The sequence below is a fragment of the Brienomyrus brachyistius genome, chromosome 1, assembly GCF_023856365.1.
Source record: "Brienomyrus brachyistius isolate T26 chromosome 1, BBRACH_0.4, whole genome shotgun sequence".
NCBI classification, from domain to species: Eukaryota; Metazoa; Chordata; class Actinopteri; order Osteoglossiformes; family Mormyridae; genus Brienomyrus; species Brienomyrus brachyistius.
Window position 1 is genome coordinate 34,073,104 of NC_064533.1, and position 23,276 is coordinate 34,096,379.

General features: G+C 38.8%; 1 protein-coding gene across 2 annotated transcripts; it reads left to right on the forward strand.

Moving 5' to 3' along the window:
• The first annotated feature begins 389 nt into the window (after window positions 1–389).
• cfap221 (cilia and flagella associated protein 221) lies at window positions 390–23,043 on the forward strand. 2 transcript variants are annotated; one of them, XM_049006016.1, is made up of 18 exons: window positions 390–488; window positions 1,506–1,593; window positions 4,468–4,573; window positions 8,519–8,630; window positions 10,446–10,554; window positions 10,730–10,817; window positions 12,813–12,893; window positions 13,141–13,236; window positions 13,841–13,919; window positions 14,316–14,431; window positions 14,572–14,652; window positions 15,033–15,140; window positions 15,864–16,022; window positions 16,302–16,457; window positions 16,609–16,709; window positions 20,770–20,865; window positions 21,475–21,579; window positions 21,949–23,043. In XM_049006016.1, exons 4-18 carry the CDS (start codon window positions 8,606–8,608, stop codon window positions 22,061–22,063), a joined length of 1,515 nt encoding a protein of 504 aa, XP_048861973.1. In that variant the 5' UTR covers window positions 390–488; window positions 1,506–1,593; window positions 4,468–4,573; window positions 8,519–8,605; the 3' UTR covers window positions 22,064–23,043. The 2 variants fall into 2 exon arrangements, with proteins under 2 accessions (XP_048861973.1, XP_048861974.1); XM_049006017.1 differs by lacking the exons at window positions 390–488; window positions 1,506–1,593; window positions 4,468–4,573; window positions 10,730–10,817 and having other exon boundaries at window positions 8,612–8,630.
• Window positions 23,044–23,276: the final 233 nt, after the last annotated feature.

Genomic DNA, 23,276 nt, shown 5'->3' on the forward strand with positions numbered 1-23,276 from the left:
TGCAGGTTATAGTCTGACTATGTACGTTGCACGTACAGTAACAAGTAAAACCTTCAAATCCTTGAGCAAAATGAATAAGCTATTGCGCAGAGGTGGAAAGTTCAGGTTCAGAAAGTACAAATCCAGATTAATATTTTCTTTCAACTAACCAGTTCAGTATAAAGGGTCACATCAACAGAGTATTCAGTTGGTAGGTCGAAATATTACTTTCTGAACCTGAACTTTCCACCTCTGCTATAACATATGGTATTGATAATAACGACGGCGACGTTGTCTCAGTGGGGATGTTATATCGGTATAATCCGAATTATACATATATTGTGCAATGGCACCATAAGCACTAAGTTTTAAGGAGGTTTTAGCTGGTTAAAATAAGTTTGTTGAACACTGAATAAGAGCGCTTTGGTAAACGCCCAGGAAAACTGAAGGTTACCATGGTGACGGTAGTGTACACTGTTATGGGTTAGCGCGGTCTTACTACTAGACAGGTATTCAAGTATTTTTCTCTGTATTACCAATCGAGTATAAATTAATTAATTAAAAACATAAACAGTAGTTTGTATGTTTTATGTTTACATACGATATTCTTCTGCAGTGCAGCGAGTGGTTATATAACCGAGTAGATCGCATGTATCGCTAGCTTGGTCATTCAAACGTTTAATAGCTTTGTTTTCTAGTCAGTCGCTGTTAGTTATTATATATTAGTTTAGTTTAGTTTAGTTAAATTATGTTATATGTTGTTATACTCTTAAAGTTTGAACCAACTAGTGAAAATCGACGGAAATGATTAGTGGCTGTGTAGAATAATTCTATGACGGTATTGTGAAATTGTGATTATCGTGATGCTTCATCAAGCATCTGTTTATTGTTACTTTTTACAATGACAATGAATTGTATAGTTTTTTTTAAAGAAATGTTCTGTAGCCTCATTTCTTCCTTCGTTATGAAAAGTTTCAGTATATATATATATATATATATATATATATATATATACACACACACACACTGTGCTTATATACTGTATGATTTTTAAATTTGATATCAGCTGTTTTTATGGTACGTTGGTCATAATAAACTAAAGCATATTTTATTTAATTTTAGCCATAACACAAGTCAGGACGATATTTCATCTTCACAATAGATGAAATAGCACTGGCCTAGCACTGGACTTTCACTACGTAAATGCACATGCACTACTCGCTGATTTATTTTCATGCTTGTATATGCTTTGATTTATGTCTGCTGTTAATATTTATATTGTTCTTGCATAGACTAAATACTTTAAAACCATCCATCAATCCATTAATTTACTGTAACCACTTGTTCTGTGCAGTGTTGTGGGGGTCCGGAACCCATTCCAAGACAGTGTATAACACACACATACGCACTTACACTCAGACACATACGTTTGTATTCATATCTTTGCAGGGACAACCTTAACTACCCCAAACCCTAACCTTAAGCATTAGTACTCAAACAAAACACAATACTTTTGGCATTTTTAGGTTTTTGATTGCAGTCAAAGATTTTTAGAAGGGGAAGAGTTTTCCATTCTACGGACTGAAAAGATGGTCTCCTTTTCAAGGAGAAAAGGTATGTTTTTAATTCAGTTTTTATTTTATTAACGTTTTTTTGTATTTGTAACTCATTTCAAGTTTAAACTTTATAACTTTTGCTTACATCTGTCTTTCGTATACTTTACCTTAAGTAATTTTTGGGTATTAATGTATGAGTGAGGGACTAATGTAGGATGCACAGCTAGTAAAATCCATCCATCATCCATCCATCCATCCATCCATCCATCCATCCATCCGTCTATCCATCCATCCATCCATTATCTGCTGCTTATCTGTAAGGCTGAGTGCAGACATGCAGCAAAGGAATATGATTTCTGTCGCTTGTATTTGAGATCTCATTCTCTCAGTCACTACCCAAAGCAGGTGACCATACGTGAGCATAAGAACATAGATCAACCAGTAAATCAATAGCTTTACCTTCCGGCTCAGCTCTCTCTTTGCCATGACAGAATGGTACAGTGTCCCCTTTACTGCCAATGCTGCACTGATCTGTCTGCTCCCTTCTTCTATCACTTTTGAATAAGACCCCATGAAACTTAAACTCCTCCACTTGAGGCAGTAATTCATCCCCAGCAGGAGAGGGCAATCCATCCTTTTCTGGTTGAGAACCATGGCCTCAGAACTACAGGTGCTGATCCTCATCTTGGCTGCTTCATACTCAGCTGCAAACCACCCTAGTGCCTAATGCAGTTAATGCCTGACAACGCCAACTAGACCACATCATCTGCAAAAAGCAAGGACACAATCCTGCAGTCCCTGAACTGAACCCCATCTGCCCCTTGGCTGCGCTTACAAATTCTGTCCATAAAAGTTATTAGCAGAATTGTTGACAAAGGGCAGCCGTAGCAGAGTCCAACACCCACTGGGAATCTTTCTGACTTACTGCTGGTGATGCAAATCAAACTGTCCTTGTATTTGTATGGGGACCTGATGGCCCACAACAATGGACCCCGTACCCCATACCAAGATAGGTCATATGCCTTTTCCAAGTCCGCAAAACACATGTAGATTGGTTGGACAAACTCCCATGTATCCAGTATCCTTGTGAGAGCAAATAGCTGGTCCAGCATGCTGCAACCAGGATAGAATCCTCTTTGTTCCTCCTGTATTCAAGGTTCGACCAATGGGCAGACATTTCTCTTTAGTACACTGGTATAGAACTTTTCAGGGAGGCTGAGGAGTGTGATCTCCCTAAAGTTGTCCTCTGGTCTCCTTTCTTAAAGATTGGGTCCATCACCCCAGTCTGCCAAGCCAAAGGCACTGTCCCCAACCTCCATGCAAAGAGACATGTCAGCCAAGACACCCCAATAACATCAAGAGATTTCAGAATCTAAGGGTAAACCACCTGGAGCCTTACCAGGGAAGTATTTTTTGACTACTTTGGTGACCTCACCCATAGAGATGGAAAAGTCCTCCTCTTCCAGCTGTACTTCCTCAAAGGAAAACGTATCAGTGGGATTCAGAAGGTTCTCAAAGTACTCCTTCCACCATCAGACCATATCCCCATTTGAGGTCAACAGTTCAACATCCCTGCTGTACACAGCATGGGTAAATCCCTGCTTCCTCCTCTAGAGTCACCTGATGATTTGCCAGAATTTTTTCGAGGCCAACCGAAAGTCATTTTCCATGGCCTTGCCAATCTCCACTCACAACCGATTTTTTGCTTCAGCAGCTGCCAAAGCCACACTACGCTTGGTCTGCCAGTACCTGTCAGCTGCATCTGCAATCCCACCGGACAGCCAAGCCTAATAAAACCATCTTAATGAATATTCTCAATGGAGTTAATGTTTTTATTATTCATGAAGATATAAATCTTCTCGTTCTTGTTCATGCTTATCCCGTCAATGAACTGTCACACATTAGCTTGTCTCCTGTTCCATGGGGCCAGAGGTCTGATAACAGTATATGGGATATGTAGGATATGAATACGTTATCATTGTAATTTAGCAACTATGAAGTATTTAAACTATATGCACTTCTATTTAAAACCCCTGTTTAATTAAACTGTATTATAAATTTCTGTGTGCTTTAGTATATCATGTTCATTTGTACCCAACTGCATAGTCTAGTTGTAAAACTATCTCTGACAGCAGTATAGAAAATAAAATACACTATACGGTGTTGGAGACCAAGATAGGTTGAGCACATGATTAAACTGTGGAAAAAGCTTGAAAACATGTCTATTTTGAAAATCAGCAGGCCTGAATGAATACATAATTTGATCATGGTCCACTGATTCAGGTCCAGATCACTAAATTGATATATGCTGGGCTCATGACAGGTATAATTTATCCTCAATTGTAGTATGTCTTTTATGGATTTTTTAAAGAAGCAAGTCAAATTTGTAAAAGCATTGGTCATATGGGTAAATTTTGTCTTGTATTTAATTTCCTGTAATATACATGTAGGTTTGGCAGTTTAGCACAGTGATTACAATAAATATTTGTTTTTGTAAAGTTATTTCAAGCTTAAGTTAATATTGTAATGGGTTTTTAACATTGTATTTATATCTCGCTCCTCCTACAATGACCATAGCACCCGTAAAATGTCTGTGAAATCTTTGAGTCATATAATGCTTCATATACTAAATACTGTATATTTAATTTCTGAACAAGGTATCTGGGACAATTTATTTTAAAAGGATTGTGACATCACCCAGCATCTCTGACCTTGACTGACACTTCACCATGAGTTTGTTCTAGCTAGCTTTTTAGTTTTCTAACTGTTAGCCACAGTTGAAGCATTTCCATTATGAACCAATTACTCATTCCAAAATTTCCTCATCTAGAGGCTGAACATGAAACAACAGATAACATAGGGGAAGACATAGTAGTTTCAAATGTGATTGATTTGTACTGTTTTTTCTTTTATTCTTGTTTTGTCTCTCTAGCAAGATGACCATCTTCCTCTGCTGTTGGGGGAGCTTCGTAAACTCCGCGTTTCAGTGGCAGCACTCTCTGAGATAAACAGGCTAAGGAGTTGCCAGATCTCTGTAGGTGGGTGTACCTTCTTTTGATCTGGTCAGTCTAATGGTCTAATGGTCACTGACACTGACAAGGCTGGCTATGAGGATTGTGTCGGTCCCCATGGGTCTGGAGACCATGGTGAAAGTGGCTCCATGTTCTCTGAGATTGCGAAAGGTCAGGAGCTGCGGGTCACTGGATCCTGGTTCCAACGCCCTGAGCTGCATGGTTGGACTTGGTACTCCAATACTGGTGGTGCAGTGAAGGAGATCGATCACATCCTCGTGGCCAGACGTTGGAGGTTCCTGCAGAACTGCAGGGTCTACAGAAATGCACAGTTTATGAAATCTGACCACAGACTCTGAAGATTCAGCTTAGACCCAGTAGGCTACCACCTACTAGGACAATGGGGCTAGACTTAGCCAGACTCCAAGATCAAGCAGTTTCTGATGATTTTGCATGTAGTTTCTGTAAGGAACTTATAGACTTGGGTGTGACTGCTGACTCTAATGTGATGTGGGAGACCTTCCATGATAAGACCCTGAAGGTTGCCGAGGGTTGTGCTGGTGTTGCCAGTGTTCCCAGAAGGAGGTGCTTCATCTCACTGGGCACCCTGGGTATTATCGAGGGGTGTCACAGCACACGACTTGGTGGCAGTTCCAGTCTGTACTGGAAACTGAGAAGAACAGCTGTGAAAGCTCTAAGGGTAGATAAGGAGGCGTTTGTTAGAGAAATTTCCGAGCATGTGACACACCATCTGTGGTCTAGTGACCCACATCCTGCTTACAGAGGAATCGAAGCATTACGCACATCTGAAACTGTTCCTTGGAGACCTGCAGTCAGGGTGGGTGATGGGACGGTCCTTACGGAAGTCAATTTGTTTAAAGCTGACCCTCCAGCCAAGATGTTAAACATCTCTGGGTCTAAGGTTCTCGAAGCTGATCCTCCAATCAGCTGTGAACCTCCCAATCTCACTGTGGTGAATCAGTTGGGATCAGGGAAGGCTACAGGGATCTGTGGTATCCGGGGTGAACTTCTCTAGGCTGGTGGTATGGCTGTCCTCCTGGCATTGCAGGCAATCTTTGCTTCCATTTGGGAGTCAAGCGTCATCCCAACTACCCATCCCATCGACCGTATCCTTCCACTGAGGATTCTCAGCGAGCGCAAGCACAAATATCGGCAGAGGTTCTTTACAGCAGGTTGTGGGGTCCAGCAGCTGTGAGGTGTCCAGTGACGAAGAAAGATTTACTGATTGCCGACAATGCTGTGATCTTAGCGGAGTCCATGAAGGCTCTGATTGGGGTTCTTGAGAGACTGAGCAAGGAGTTTGAGTGTCTGGGATTGTGGGTGTCCTGGATAAAGACCAAGATCCAAGCATCTAATGACTTCTTAGGTACAGCCATCAGTAGTGTGTCTGTCTGCAGGGAGAATATCGACCTTGTCAAGTGATTTACCTGCCTCGGCAGCGACATTTATGTCTCTGGTGACTGTTCCTATGAAGTCAGTAGATGGATTGGAAGAGCATGGGGGATCATGAGGTCGCTGGAAAGGGGTGTGTGGCGTTCCTGATATCTTTGCAAGAGGACAAAGGTCCTAGTCTTTACAGTCCTGGTGCTGTATGGCTGTGAGACATGGACGCTATCCAGTGAGCTGAGACGAAGACTGGACTCCTTTGGTACTGTGTCTCTTCAGAGAATCCTTGGGTACCGCTTGTTTGACTTTGTGTTGGATGACCAGTTGCTGAATGAGGCACATTACCTGCATTGTGAGGGAGTGTTACTGCACTATGGCCATGTGGCGCGTTTCCCTGAGGGTTATTCGGCTGCCAAATGGCTCAAGCAGGTCAAGGGGATGCCCACGGGAATGTATTTGCTATTTTATTTTCCTACATAACTTATTGTGGCTTGTGCTTCAATACGTTTTGTAGCTGAAGTTATAGCACTCACTGTAAATAATCTAGCTCCCTTATAGCAGCTGCAACATTAGATCACTGGCGCAGTCATTGTCCTTAGATAAGCGTTCTGTAGCAGTAATTGTACATCAGATTATTTTGCTGTGTTTAGAAACTGGGTCAACTTTATGGTAAGTAACTGTGGGGCCTCTTTGACAAAACAGTTTTTATGTTGTAATAACACTCATTTTCACTAGCCATTTACTTAAACTGGACTCTGCCTCAGATGAATGGGGTGGGACCCTGAACCTGCAAACCAGCACTAAGCACTAATCCAGTGACATCCAGTCACTTTTAGAATTTTCAACTGGCGTGATGCGTGTCTTTGGATTTTTCGATTATGCAATTAGATGAATTGGCATCTCTAAATTGTGCATGCAGTATGAATGTGAACATGCCCTGCAGTGGAATGGCATCCCATCCAGCTTGCACACTGGATTTTATTGGAATTACTTTTATCAACATAAAGCCTTCTTTATCATTTAAACTTACTATAATTTACATCTTTACAGAAAAACTGCTGAAAATCCACTTGCAGGGTCAATTATCAAACCATTTCCAGCAAGTGAGACATTTATGCAACTGGTGTCTGTCATTAATATTCTTAGTTGATTGCCAACCCAAAAGCAACACAGTAACTCAATGGGTAGCGGCATGCCTTCTGGGATGGAGGTTTGAATTCTACCTCCACTGTATGTATGGAGTTTGCATATTCTCACTGTGTGGTTTCACACAACATTCCCTAGGCATATAGGTAGGTATTACTGAATATCCCATAATGTATTTGTACTGTGATACAGTGTTCTATGACCCCGACAGGATGAAATGGATGGATGAATAGTGACTCAAGAACGACTTTGATAGCAGAACTTCCATAGATAGACTTTTTAAACACAACATAGTTCTTTATTGTGTGCTGATCACTGAAAAATATGAATATACCTGAATTGAAATGAAAAAAAAAAACAAGAACCTGTTAATTCTTGCATATATGTAAACGGAATTCAAGATCATTCCACTCTAGGGTTAATTTCTGCCTGAATTGTTCAGGCAGAACTTTGTTCCCATGAGAAAGTGACTGCAAACAATCAGTAAAAAGAGATGTGTTTTACGCTTGGGTTTGTAGTGAAGTTAATGATTACCTAGGGGAATATGTGCTAATGTCTGATAAGAGTAATTGAAAGGTCACAGATAAATCAAAGACTTTGATCAAATTGAGTAGACGGTATTTCAGATGTACCTTTAGTAGACACTGAAATACTAATGAATTCAAAACATGTTTCTGAAGGTTCACAAATCTTTTTATTTATGAATAAAAATCTATTTAGTTATGAATGTTCAAGCAAAATATTTATACTATGCTTATGAAGGTTTGTAAAAGTTTACTATCTATTAGTAAATTGATTAGCATTGAGTTTTGAAGTGACAAAGTTTGTGCCCCAGTCAAGGGGTCAATCTGTCATTAGGAATGGTTGATTAAAAACTTTAGCTGCATGCTAATAGCACAAAAAAGAACACTACCATAGCAAAACTCCATGTTTGTCAGTAACATTTACAGACTACTACTGCCTCAACCAAAAATTTTTCTACAAATTAACAAGCATTTTACAAGTGCAATTTTCCACAAAAAAAACTTCAGATGATACACTCGCTGTAATGCTAACTCACAAGTTAAACCTCTGTTACTTGAAAAATCAAATAATTAAAAGAAAGATATAGTTGTGTCGTAATAATTTGAAAATAATTAAAGAACTAAGATATCCAGTGCTGAAAGTTGATGGTAGGTTGCCTCTGTACATGAACTAGTAATCTGTTAAGTGTTATATAATATTTGCGAAAGTCAATATAAAGTGTTACTGAAAATGTTTATTTTTATTTATATTTGTGCTAACATTTGATTGTCCAATTTGATTGTCCAATTTGCAGTCCAATTCTAAGCAATTTGCTTTACTGTACTAAAATTGCATAGTCTTTAAGTAATCATGGTGATGTGCTAATTTGTAACAGTTTGCTGTTGGCTTTTACAGCCAGAGTCCGGAAAGGTGGATCAGAGGCTTCTGGCAGATGTGTCTGCTCCTACCACTGTGGCAGTTCTCATCCAACAGCCAGAGAAAATGCAGTCAAAGCATCTCCATGAGGGTAACAGAATTCACCTTTGTTTTTGTCTAGGAGCACAGAACTGCTATGCAATGCTCAATAAATTAATTGCATTCTTAGCAAGAACATTTCTCAAACTGTATATGATATCCTGAAAATAAAAAAATTAAAAATGTCATGCACACTTATTAATTAATATAGAACACATTCATGGTTTAACTGTGTAATGTTTAATAAATGAGGATGTTATATTACTGAGTGGAGTCAATAAATTTAGCAAAATACAGGCTTAGATGTCAATAGAGATGCTCCTCAACTTATGTTCTAATGTATCCATCATAAGTTGAAAATATCTCAAGTAAAATTTGAATATAATATTATATGACACACCAAGGTGTTTAGTATAGATAATGGACTTGGGAATTTGGTTAACTTTGCTGTCACGTTAGGGTCGGCACCGGTCCATTTGTAAGTTTAAAATGCATAAAAGCACCACATAGATTTGTGTACTGAATCATGGCTTTTTGACTTTTCAGGAACCTCTATTTAAATAAAATAAATTTTTAAAAAATGTAAGACATGTAAGGCAAGATAAAACCAATTCAGTTTATTTATATAATTCTCGAGGTTTATTTTACCATTATTTTTTTTATTGAAAACAAGAGGTATGCTGTCAAAAGAAAGGTCCACAAAGCCACACCAAAAATATTAAAATCAATCTTTTCATGGATAAGGAAGCCTAACGAGGTTTAACATAAGAGATAGGAATGTAAAGCTAACATAGGAGAAAGGTTAAGCAAAAAAAAAAAAAAAACACTATGACACGTTGTTATGCTACAGAGACTGGAAGCACAGCTGGATGGAAGCTGGATGCTGCCATCGCACGGTATCAGTACCATCATATGGTATATCACCAGCCTGGCAAGAGATCAAAATTCAAAGCTGACTATGTGAATGTGCATCACTATCACACCATTGTAAAGTCGAACCATCATAAAGTGAGGAGCATCTGCACGATATCAAATTATTTATGGGGTCACAGGTCACACAGTCCAGAAATAAGCTACCCTGTGATAAACTGAGTAGCATCTCATCTAGTAACCCCTTCCCTGTCCCCTGTGTGTCCTATATTGGATGTGCAGTTTTAGGAAATGGGCGAATGGTCACATGTGTTCCTGGTCAAGCTTGAAGCATGCTTTGTGTTGTAAATTTTTGGTATTATAAATGTGGGTACACAACATATGTAGTTTTTACTTGATATTGACTTGGAGCATTTGTATGACACTTCATTTATCCATCTATGTTCCAGCCATTAATCCTTTACAGGGGGGCTTGAAGCATATCCCAGGCAGCATACACCAAAACACAGGGGAACACAATTGACTGAATGCCAGTACATGAAAGGACACGCACATGCACACATTGTCACATCATGAATAATTTACTGATGCCATTTAACCTTACTGCATGTTTTTGGACTGTGGAAAAAAAACTGGAATATCCAAAAGCCATGAAACAAAGAGAATATGCACATATAGAGCAGGATTGAGATCATGTGCACATATAGAGCAGGATTGGGATTTGGCCTCATAAACCAGGACATGTGAGGCAACAGAGCCATTCAGTTGAACCCCTTTGTTGCCAAAATGTAAGCTATTCATAATTGAATTACTATTTAGCCACAAATAAAATAAAGGACAGAGACCATAGGCTTATTAAGATGGATTTTAAAGGATCTTAATCTTGTATACTAGAAACCTTTCCTATGTTTGGTAAATGCTTTGAGTTCTATACTGCAATAATATTAATTGTGGATCCTTATAGTTTTAAATACTTGCATTTTGCATTTTGTCAAAGCCATGTCACAAATCAAGATGGGGTCCCAAAGAAGACAGGAGAAAGAAGCTGTGTTTGCAAACAAAGTTCACGAGGATGTCCTGGAGGAGAAAGCTAATCATCTAGCATGGTTTGAATACTTTGTTATACTATTCTGCAGGCCGTTCAGATTTTTTTTTTTTGAAAAACAGTTATTTAGTGAAACAACATTATGATTGCTGGCATGCTAGTAAAGCAAATTACATAATAAAACACATATTAAAGCTTTCATCATAATAATGTTTTCCAAATTCGAATTTGTTCAGGCAGGTTCACCGTGGGAAGGACCCTGTTTCCCCACAAACCAAAAGGCAGATTTTGGAGGAAAGAAATATTGTGAATCGGGAATTTAAGGCAAGAGTCAGTTTTAAAGCATGTAAAGTAGTGTGCTGCCCCATTTATGTCTTGAAGGCCATATTTAATTTTCCTGATTGTGTGGGTATATGTCAGCCACCTATTACAGTGCTGGGACATACTGATAACACTGGTCAACAAATTTTTACTTTATTTTTTTCACATGAAACAAAATTTTGTTTTTTTTCAGTATCTAATTTTACGATCACGCAAGGATTTTGAGTGACACGCAATTACACTTTAAGCTATATATATATATATATATATATATATATATATATATATATATATATATATATATATATATATATATATACACTGAACAAAAATATAAACGCAACACTTTTGTTTTTGCTCCCATTTTTCATGAGATGGACTTAAAGATCTACAATTCATTCCAGATACACAATATTACCATTTCTCTCAAACATTTCTCACAAATCAGTCTAAATGTGTGATAGTGAGCACTTCTGCTTTGCTGAGATAATCCATCCCACCTCACAGGTGTGCCACATCAAGATGCTGATCTGACATCATGGGTAGTGCACAGGTGTACCTTATACTGCCCACAATAAAAGGCCACCCTGGAATGTGCAGTTTTGTCTCACAGCAAAATGCCACAGATGCCACAAGCATTGAGGGAGCGTGCAATTGGCATGCTGACAGCAGGAATGTCAACCAGATCTGTTGCTCGTGCATTGAATGTTCATTTCTCAACCATAAGCCGTCTCCAAAGGCGTTTCAGAGAATATGGCAGTACATCCAACCGGCCTCACAACCGCAGACCACGTGTAACCACACCAGCCCAGGACCTCCACATCCAGCAGGTTCACCTCCAAGATCGTCTGAGACCAGCCACTCAGACAGATAATGCACGGCCCCATGTTGCAAGGATCTGTACACAGTTCTTGGAAGCTGAAAATGTCCCAGTTCTTGCATGGCCAGCATACTCACCGGACATGTCACCCGTTGAGCATGTTTGAGATGTGCTTGACCGGCGTATACGACAGTGTGTACCAGTTCCCACTAATATCCAACAACTTCGCACAGCCATTGAAGAGGAGTGGACCAACATTCCACAGGCCACAATTGACAATCTGATAAACTCTATGCGAAGAAGATGTGTTGCATTGCATGAGGCAAATGGTGGTCACACCAGATACTGACCGGTTCTGAGTCCCCAGACCCCCAATAAAGCAAAAAACTGCACATTCCAGGGTGGCCTTTTATTGTGGGCAGTATAAGGTACACCTGTGCACTACCCATGATGTCAGATCAGCATCTTGATGTGGCACACCTGTGAGGTGGGATGGATTATCTCAGCAAAGCAGAAGTGCTCACTATCACACATTTAGACTGATTTGTGAGAAATCTTTGAGAGAAATGGTAATATTGTGTATCTGGAATGAATTGTAGGTCTTTAAGTCCATCTCATGAAAAATGGGAGCAGAAACAAGAGTGTTGCGTTTATATTTTTGTTCAGTATATATATATATATATATATATATATATACAGTATAAGCGCATGGTAGAAGTGACTCATCTAAAACATAGAAGTGTACTTAGCCCCAGGAAGACCCCACTTAAGGGTCTAGCAGAAATTATGAAGCATTCTGGAACTCCATATGCTTTGATATAATTCTCCCATATTAGAGATGGAGCAGGATCCTATCTTAACGCGCCCAAACATGTTACAGCTCTGGCAAAACAGACTTGCAGTACTTTGAAGTCTTCTGTAAAGTTTTACAAATATTCAACAAATAGAAATAAAGCCATTTTTCCTGAATTAAATATTAATATACATAACATAAAAAGGAATTATATATTATCAATATAGCCTAAAAATGACATCCATCAAAAACTATGGGTGATAGCAAAATTCCACCCCTTTTAGGTTGATGAGCATTCCAATGTGATATTTAATTTAATGCATTTTTAGTAGCCAAAACAATGTTTTTTAATTATTATTAAACTGTCTATTTATGGATGAAAAAGGGAGATACTGGTCTTGAGGAAGACTTTGTCAGGATCCAGCCTTGGCTATCTACAGGACGTGTTCAGCGCAGTCAAGAAGAGGTACCACTTTTCTTTTCTCAAGAAATCTACTTTTTGTTGTGATACACACACGGTGTGTGATTCTTCCATGCAGAGGTTGCATTTTGACACTGTATGCAAGCACTTTGTTGACAGCTGTTTCAAATTTAACAGAAGAAAGAACAGAAAAGAGCAAATGTGAACTGGATTTGAATTTGTAGCTGTTCGCTTCTTTTCTGCTATGCCTCCAGCTGATTTATTTGATAACACGAGCCATTGTGAATTATAGCTTCCTGTCTGTGTTCCGCTGTACCCTGTCTACCACAAGAGCTCCTTTGAAATCAGACACAGAGGTCTGTGCCTTTTTCAGCAGGCAGCACGTAAGGTACACCTCTATTTAACTTATGTATTATAGCTTTACTGGTGCTACTTCATAAATGTTTAAACCCCGATTTCCTTCCACAAATGTTTAAATTTCTCCCAGGCTAAGTGCAGTGAAGAAGCCGAAGAAACATTCTTTTTTTAGACTGCATGCTGTAGTGTTTAGTGGTAAAATGGCAACATGCATATGATTGTAGCATTGTAGCTAAGTTTTACACAGTCTGATAAGCAAATGGATGGATGGATTGATGGATGGATGGATGGATGGATGGATGGATGGATGGATGGATGGATGGATGGATGGGTGGATGGATGGATGATAAGCCTGGCTATTTATTTTATAAGGCAAATAAGAAACAAAATATCTAGGAGAATTTCAAAGAGAATATTAGGAAAATCATTTGTGGAAAGGTTTTTCCTTTGCATGAGTAAAATGGATCACACAGGAACATAATGGACACAGCGAAAAGACAATAAATAAAGCTGCTGTATTGGCAGATATGTTACAAAAAATGTTTTACTGAAACCAGTCAGAAGGCAAAAATTAAAATACTTTCTGTGTGGTTAATTCTTTAACTTTTGACTTTCTGTGCTGTGCCTAAATTCAGGTTCTTATGCGCTGCCGTATGGAACGCATGCTTGCATCTCTGAGGCCACTAGTTCAGAGTATGAAGAGACTGTCCAGTGGTGAGTGCCTTATAGAACCTTATTGACACATTCACTATAGCTGGACCCACTGGATTCTTTCTGAATCCGTATTTGAAAGGTACTGTGACTCCAATGTTGACGGAATCTATTGGTCTGTTTGTGCTGGAACAAATGTCTTGGCTATAAATGCTAGAATGTATTTTAAAAATGGGTAACACTTTACTTGATGGGGTGAAAATAATATAGCATTATGCTATTACTTCTCTATTAATTAATCACAAACTAAGTCTTAGTTACACACTGATATCGTGTTAATTCATCATTAATAAATCATGATGCATGTTTTGTCTCAAGCACTATATTCCCATAACTCATTTTTACTGGAAATAGTTTATTTTTGGAATTGTTAGCAGTATTTTTCTATCACATTGAAAGCAAAAGCAGGAGTCATCTCCCTGACCCGAGTTCCAGATGAGATGCAAGTTCCACTAAAATTGTCCCAAGACAACTTCCTCCCATTTACATTTCCTTTGGAAATTCTCCCCAGCCAGGTGAATGAACATGTAACTCATTTAACTGATATTAGGGTTTTAATCTTAATGAGTGTTTACTGTTTAGTTGGATATGAAAAACTGTTGTGAACAATGAACAATTAAGAATGTATATATTAAGGATATGATTTTCCTCCTAGGACACAGCTGCTTTGGGTGTTGTGCCTGTGATGCCTAACAATGCTCAGCCTAAAATGCAAATCCCCTTCTTCCCACTGAAGGTGTGCAAATACAGAATCTCTGCCACACCACCAAAAAATAAGGATGTGTTTGTGACCCATATGCTGCAGTAAAGTTATTCTATTTAAAAATGTAAATTTATTTGGAAAGAAAAAAATAATCTTTTAGTTGTTTCAGTTTATTTATTCCATTTGTATGGGCATTTTTGCACCTGTATATCACATAATGAGTCACAAGAAACTCTATGGGAAAGCTATTGTCTTATTACATGATTAGTAGATGACTTGGAAATCAAGTTCAGACCTACAATGGTTATGACATGTGGTTAGCATTTCTGTATTTAAATAATAACATCAATGATAATAATAATAATTATTGCTTAGCTTTTATGAACTATCTTTTATCAATTATGCTTTTGAAGGTACCTCTTCCATACAAGCTGAAGGGGTATGAACCAGTCTCTGCCTTTGAAGCCTTCACAAGCTTTGTTCCCCATAGCCTGGCAAGACCACTAAGAACTGGAGCTCAGGTATAGTACAGTGCAGTTTACAGCTTTCAGTGCTCTCATTTCATGCACTATGACTACGCTTCATGTTAATCGGTCTGCCAGGTAGCAGGTGCAGTCCAAGAAAATGCCACTTAACATGGCCATTTTAATATGTGGAAAAAAATTATAATGTAGAACAGCATTAACCACTCTGTAACAATCCCATCATATTCAGTTTTGGACTAAAAGTTTTATAAAATGAATGGAAAGTATGTAGTAAATATGATTAAGATTTCTATTCCAGAAACAACAGGACAGAGTAGTTTGCCAATTAAATGTGTGCTGTAAGCTTGTCCACTTTAAACTGGAATCCAAGCATTCAGAATTTCTATAGAAATTTACAAATACTGTTGGGATTAATAAGACCCCTGTGCTTGGCATGATATAAGAATAAAACCAGTTCTGTAACCGTTGTGTTCATGGGTTTGTAGTTATTGTTGTATGTAAAAATTACTTCTTTTTTTTACCAGTTTTGATTGTTGTCCCTCAGCCGGTCCTTATTTGACATCTATAATTACTAATTGAGATATGAGATATCTAATTACAAGACTAACATATCTGGTTAACCAGTTGCCCACCCAGAAACTTCACAAGGCAGATTCAAGTGGCCACAAAGCAAAAGACCTGGTGTCAGAAGTAAATACAGATTACAGTTAGGCATCTATTGTCAAATCGTTGATGTTCCTTTGCATATTCACATTGCAGGATGAGCTCTTGCCCCCAGTAATCAGGCCTTCTGAGCATGACCTTCAAGACCAAAAAAAGAATGAGACTTCTTCATTATTGGAGGGAAGTTCTTACCTGACATTTACAGCCCCTACAGCCATATTCTGCTCACCAGATGCACACCCACTTAGAGTTTTTGTAAGTCTTTATTTAAAAAGACCTCCCCTACAGTTTAATGAAAGTGATTCTTTTTTAATTCATTGTTCTTGGATATTATTAATCTAGTCAAATGTCTTATTTGGTCTTATCCAGTACTATAATTCATTCACATAAATACCATTGTATATTGATTTTTACTCTTGTTTCACTGGCTCCCAATAACAGAAGACCGGGCCATTTGGTGGAATATCTGCAAGTTAATGTATGAACAATAATTTACATTGGGGATAACAGTTTTTATGCTGCCTGATCCTTTAGAACCCTGCCCCAGGACTACATGATTTCAAGCCGCCACTTCCTTATCTAGAGAGTGAACTTGATTTCTACCTGTGCCCACTTCTGAAGGGCATCTCTGGCAAGGGAACAGGCAACACTTATTCACTTAGAAGCCAGAGGAAATTCCTGGACAGAACGGTAAGTCTTAAAGAAGAGGTACAAATCAATTTACAAATTTGCAACCATGCTAATTCTAAATGAACCAGCAATGGTGGAATGTAAACAGGTGGGCAATTTGCTGACAAGATTTTTCCTCTTCTTAATTAATATCTCTCTTGGTTGAATTCAGGAAGTGATCCGTGGTGTGATGACTTGGAAGAAGTTTGAGTCAGCAGTTTTATCAACTCTGTCCAGCACCTCCCCTGAGACCACTGCTTGGGCCCCATGCATGTAAGGCAGTTGCTGTTACAGTAGTCAGTAGAACCTATTTATTGCCACTGACTGTTGCTTTAGAGTATTTATCTTCTGTGAACTAAATATTCATAATGATAACTGCTTGTCTTGCTCAGGGTTGTGGGTCATTATGGACGTTATTATTTATTGTCACCATTATTGACCCCTTCTCCAGTCAAATTATTGCTTCCACCACTATGCCACCATATCACGGAGGCAAGGATATTATTACACATACAAATACCTGTTGGAAGTGTAAAGCATGTGTTGTGCAACATAAACTGTTTTGCAGTTTGGCAGCTTGGTCATGACTGACAATTTATTGTGCTAATATTCATTTATTGTTTTGTATTATTCCAGGAAAATGCGACTGCACTTTTTAATTGTCAGTATTTGATCTGTTACATGTTATAAACTGTAAAAAGGCTATTAGTGTCACTTCTTAAAATTCACACTGCTTTTCCAAACTGATTGGTGTGGGAGTTCGTAACTTGAAATGTTCGTAAGTCGTTATTCAACATCTTTTTAAGGGTATATGCAAGTACTAAGAACTAGGATGCTGGGAGTACGCACGCTACGCTGCTGCGCGGTGGGAATAGCAGGGAGAAGTCGTACTAGGCGGAATTGGTGTGCAGAAAAAAAACTGATATTGCAGACAAGAAACGGGAGCAATTTGGACTTACAGTCCTCTTCGTTCATATGTCTAAAAGTTCGTAAGTTGAAAGTTTGTAAGTAAAGGAGCATCTGTAATGTGATTTTTTTTTTACAATTTTTCAGCACCTCTGAAAATAGGTTTTTGAAATGTGTATGTTTAAAGTTGACTTGAACAAAACACAGAATAGTTGCATTCTAAATGGTATCAGATTATTGGTGCGTAGTTTGCGCTGAATAAAAGCATTTTATTTAGTAGTTAATTGTCATTGTTGACACACCACAGCACACAGTGCACAACACTGATATGTGACATAGCAGGGGGCAGCTAATTCAGCGCCCGGGGAGCAGTGGATGGGGGCAGTACTTTGCTCAGGGTACCTCAGTGGTGCCTTGCTAGTCAGGAACCTGCAATCTTTCAATTACAAAGGCACTTCCCTAACCATTAAGACACCACTGCCCACACACAGTCCAATATTTACCACTTATATACAAAAAGACAAAAAGATTCAATTAGCACCTGTATAGCTGTAGTGTGAACTGTTGGTTCTACACTAACAGTGTCTTTGAGTCCCCACTGCTTTCTCACCGTATCTGAACAGGCAGACACCCTAGCTGCACAGTGCAGTGATTTAGAAGTCATTTAAAGGGCAGAAGACTGTGACCGCCTGTCTGTGATGTATTTCTGCAGAATCTAAGGATGTTTTGGAATGTGCCAGCCTAAGGTCATTAACAGCTGGCTCTACATCATACCGCTTTGTTTAAGGAAGGTATAAACAAAAGGAAAGTTATTACAGAGGCAAAGATTGGTTTGTTTCAGTAGAGAGTTTCCTATTAGAGGATGAGGCAGATGTCATGTTGTGAATGTAGCCGTAAATATGTTTTAGTAATATAGTTGTTGCTGTAGCTTCACACTGGTCCTGCATTAGGTAGCATGTTAAGTGATCTGGAGTGTTCTGCCTTTTTGCTTTTATTGAAGAATTATTGAATTACTTGCTTAAATAATAAGCCTCATCTCAGCTTCACTTTGACTCCTAGTGAGGGTCATGGTGGTGACATATTAGACCAGTCCTGTCTTTTCAAGGACACAAGCTTTTGCATGTTCATTCCCAATACAGCTGGGAGATTTAGTCCCTCCACTGGGTCCAGTTAGACATGCCCAGACCTGCTCCCTTGCACTTGACCAGGGGGCATCTTGATAATACATCCAAACCAACTGAGTTGACTCCTTAATCCAAAGGTGGCTCTATTTCAAGGACCCCCTGGACCAAAACTGCCAGTGAATAGAGCAACCTTGCAGAGATACCTCGTTCTGGCCGTTTGTACTCAAAACTTTGTTCTTTTGCTCATTTCCTCCAGCTTGATGACCATAGGCAAGGATTAACTTGTAAACGGCGAGTCCTGTTCCGTTTCACCTTCTGTTTAGTACCTGCAAAAGTATAGCTGCCAAATCAATCCACCTGTCAGTCTCATGTTCTTTATTACCATCAATGGTGAACAAGATCTTGAGGAAATTGAAACTGAATAACTTCACTCAGGACAGACAGACCAACCCCTTACCAGAAAGGAAAAAAGAGTAAAGAGTACTCAAGGTCAGCATCAAACCATTCAGGAGTATGCTGGAGGTCCTGATTATACCAAAACCACAGTACCATCTGCAAACCGGAGAAGACAAGAGCATTCTCATTGCCAGTAGCATAAGAACCGGGGGGACGGGGGGGGTTTAACACCCTACAATAATAATTAATTTCATTTGGCTTCATTCACCACCCCCCCAATAAATAGGCCTTTGTATATAAATTATTCAGCTGTGTCCCCCAATATCAAACTCTCTCCTATGTCATGGCTCACTTTCTTGTCTTTCTGGTCCAGTTGTGAGTATGTTCTGTCGAGTGGGAACAGAATGACATTTTCCATGCCCATATGGGCATGCTAAGGAAATTGATGAGGATTAAGGTAGTCCTTCACTTCGCATGAGGGGTGTTAGAACTAGCTTTTCAAAGGTCTTCCTAATGTGTGGTGTTAGGGTTATTGAAAATCCTTCTTCTTCCATTCTTGGGCAGTGGGCCTATGCTGGAGGGTTTAAAAAGGGAAGGAACATTTTTTACTAGGGACTGATTGAGTATGCGTCCTTAAAACCAAGTGTATGATGTCACACCATCTCTAGCAATGGTGGAATGTAAACAGTAATGGTGACAACTGGAAAGAATACTTGATAGATTGTACAGCCTCAGACTCACAGCAAACAGTTCAATACACAGGCTGTAGATCTGTTCTGCCAAAGTCATTCAATTTGGGTTACATCATCTAGAGTTAATAACAAAGCTAACCAACCACCTTTCACCTTTCCACTGTATTCTGGTCTGTGCTCACAAACTGGAAGCCCTCCAGTCCAATAGCAGCATCTGGTGTGTCACCTTGTAGCCACGATTCTGCAATGCACATATTACTTCACTCTGGCTCTTCTCTAAAGCAGACTATTAACCTCATCTTGTTCTCATCTTATGCTCCCCATGATGAGGCAGAAAGGGTTTGTACAGTACTTTAGTCTCCTGTCGCAGTCCAACAACACACAGTTCAGCAAACTGACATTTCAAATCTGGGATTCTGAAAGTTTTACTGTGGTATTGCATTGCATTCTGTACTTCCTCTGCCTTGTGTCCATTGCTTCCTTGGTTCGGCTCTAATATAGGCAGTATGGAAAATGGATCCGTAAAAAATTTAAACAGTATTCGTTTAACTGAAACCTGAATATACAGTCATGGAAAAAATTAAGAGACAACTCTATATTTTTAAAGAAATCTGCATTTTTTAAATCATGATTTAATTGTGGTTCTGCTGGCAGAAGGCTACACTGAGCAGCAAGATGCTTTCAGGTTCAAAATTACTAAGACAGCAGGACATGAAAATAAGGTGAAGGGAATAATCCTGGGAATGACCAAAAACCAGCCAGGTAAAGGGCAGAAGCAACATTTTAATACCAGAGATGAACTTATTTGACAGTTTCTCATGAATTGGAGGAGTGACCTTCAAAGGCAATGTGAAACATTAAGTGCAGGTGTGATGTGCTCTGCTAGGACAGTTCATATCAGGCTCCTAGAAGCAGAACTGAAGTTCCAAAAAGCAAGGTAGGAGTCCTCCATTAAGGAGAAACAGACAAGAACCAGGCTGCAGTTTGCAATATATATATATATATATATATATATATATATATATATATATATATATATATATATATATATATATATATATATATATATATATATTCACAGATGCACATCCATAAGTTGAGAATTAAGTGAAACAAAAAATTGTGCTGTGGTCTTTTAATTTTCTTAATCTTAAAAGTTTAATGATGGTTCAAGATACATGGGTATATGTTAATTAACTTGATTTGTTCTTTAAGGTCTGACCTCTTTAATGAAGATATACTCCCTACAATGGCACCTCCTCCAATGGAAAGAATACCTGAGGATCTGAAGGAGGATTTGCAAGATGGGCTGTAAGACAAGTGCTCTTTATTGTTATACTGTTCACATACAGATATACAGTGACACAAGATAAAACTGCCCCAAAACCATGGCACAACGTACAAACAGTATAAATATACAAGACAGTGTGAAACAATGGGGTTGTATACAGAGTAAACAATAATAAATAATGTCTTAGAGACAGTCACATGGTCCTCAAGAAACACTTATGTGAGCAGTGACAGATGCTTTGTTAATATGGTGGCCATAGGTAGCAGTGTCCTTCAACATGTTCCAGTGGGCCGCACAGCTGCAATGAGAGCTCTCAATGTAAAGAGCACTGATAGAACCACAGACTTATAGAAGTGTATGAACTAAAACAACACAAGGCACTAAATATTTTTCAAGAAGCATTAATCATAATTTTTTTTAATGTTATGAAACTTTTAATCATGCGTGTTTTTCACATTATAAACATTACTACGATTGACAATCATTTTAGGTTTGGTTCTATCAACAACAGTACAATGAATGATGTCATTTTAAATTATAACTGAGCAAATGTAATTTATTACTTTGATTGTAGTGCAGATTTTCATTTGAATTTAACTTGTGGAATTGTTTAATTTAAACTGATCCAGGAGCACAAATGTGGGTCTTACCTCTGCGATGGTAAGAGCTAAATTTCCTCTTATTGAAAGACACCAGCCCAGACAACTCAAACTGGACACAGTTAAAGATGAAAGGTAATACGTAACTTTCTGCATGCTTGTCTTTTAGAGACCCGTTAAATTTAGTGATGTTAAATTTAATGAAATAGCACCTTCACCCTGTACTGAATAAATGTTACAAAAGATGGAATTTATGAAAATCTATTCAAATCCAAGTGTTGTGAAAGTAATTCAAAAGAATAAATTATAGAATTTTGACCTCAAACAAATAATCTAGAAATTTAAAAAATCCATCAAATGGCTGATTATATAATACACTTTAAAGCACATACAACTCTACCAAGTTCCAAGGTTTACATATATTTTTATCAACTCTGTACTGATCAGTGCGGATTAATTGAAATGCTTGGTTGAAATTTTTCACAACACCTTCTTTTTGCACAGAACTCAAAAACACCAACAACTAAAACCAAGATCTCAAACAAGTAACCTGGGACCTAGAGTGCAGGCGAGGCTGAGCCAAATGAAGGTCATGGTGACTTCATCTACAAATGACTAACCTAGGAGAGAAAAAGGTTGTATGTATAGACACTATGTGTGTGCTAGAGATATACACATTTCCCTGTGGCATAATTGACATATCATCTTGGAAAACAATAAAGTATTGATAGACACAATGTGCATCATAATGTAAATTCACGTAATTTAACAGTGTGCTGATAGTTGACATATTAGTGTTGTCCTGTTTGTTGCAATTCAAGATCATCTCTCAGAGCTTTCATCTACCAGCTATTCATGTATATTCACGTGTTACGTGTGGAGCCCATAGCTGCACTCCTTGTGTGTGGGTGTGTGTCTGTATGTTCTGTACATGCACGCTTCAATTGTTTTTGTTAAAAGGGACAGTGCTCAATACTCTAGCAGGCAATCATGTCCTGTCCAATTCTGTCACCCAATCGTCACACTCATCTGTCCGCATTACGTCTCCATCGGCCAACCATCGTGCTGGAGAGGAGGAGCCGCCATCTTAAATCTTGCCCAGGAGGACCTGCTTTTTTCTGCTGCCTGCCGTTTGTTATATTCACGTTTGTCACGGCTCGTTGGAGCTTTGTTTCAGAGGACTGGACAAGGAAGCAGGGTCGCCCCTATACATTGCACCACGTAGGTTCGAGCCTGTGTTGAGACACCCTTGGTAAAGGAGCAGGAGCAACCTTCTGTATTTATGTTTTCATAGGTAAGGTTAGAATAGTTAGACTAGCCTTGTTAGGGAAGCTGTTTGGTTTTATTGTGTTCTTTACTTTTGCGCTGCCCACAGTCCAGTCCCCCTCTCCTTTTTTCTTGCGAGTTTTGTGTTTAGTTAATGCCCTGCATTGTTCCCTTTGTTTTCCTTTGACAACCGGTTGTGTATTTCCGGTGAAATAAATTTCCCTTCTTTTACTCCCTGGGTGTATGTGTGAGTGTGTGTGTGGAATATCTGTTTGGGTTGTTCGTCCACTGTCCAAAACTTAAATGTTATTGCTCCCCCTCCATCCCTAGACTTTACACCGAGGGCACGTAACATCATGCAGTTCTGGGAACTATTAAAATCATATCTTCATAACATACATATATTTGGGAAAATAATGGTCTGTATTCTTTGTCAAGACTTTTTTTTTGGGGGGGGGGGGGGGGGTATTACATTATATAATGTAAGTCTTAACTGTGGGCGGCATGGTGGTGCAGTGGGGTGGTAACAGAGTTGGAAACTTTAACACAACGAATCTGATTAAACA

Coding starts and splice junctions, on each gene's coding strand:
- cfap221 (XM_049006016.1), top strand. CDS start 8,606: ATGCAGTCAAAGCATCTCCATGAGG. Junction 8,631..10,445: donor GTCAAAGCATCTCCATGAGG/GTAACAGAATTC, acceptor ATTTTGTCAAAG/CCATGTCACAAATCAAGATG. Junction 16,458..16,608: donor GGAAATTCCTGGACAGAACG/GTAAGTCTTAAA, acceptor GGTTGAATTCAG/GAAGTGATCCGTGGTGTGAT.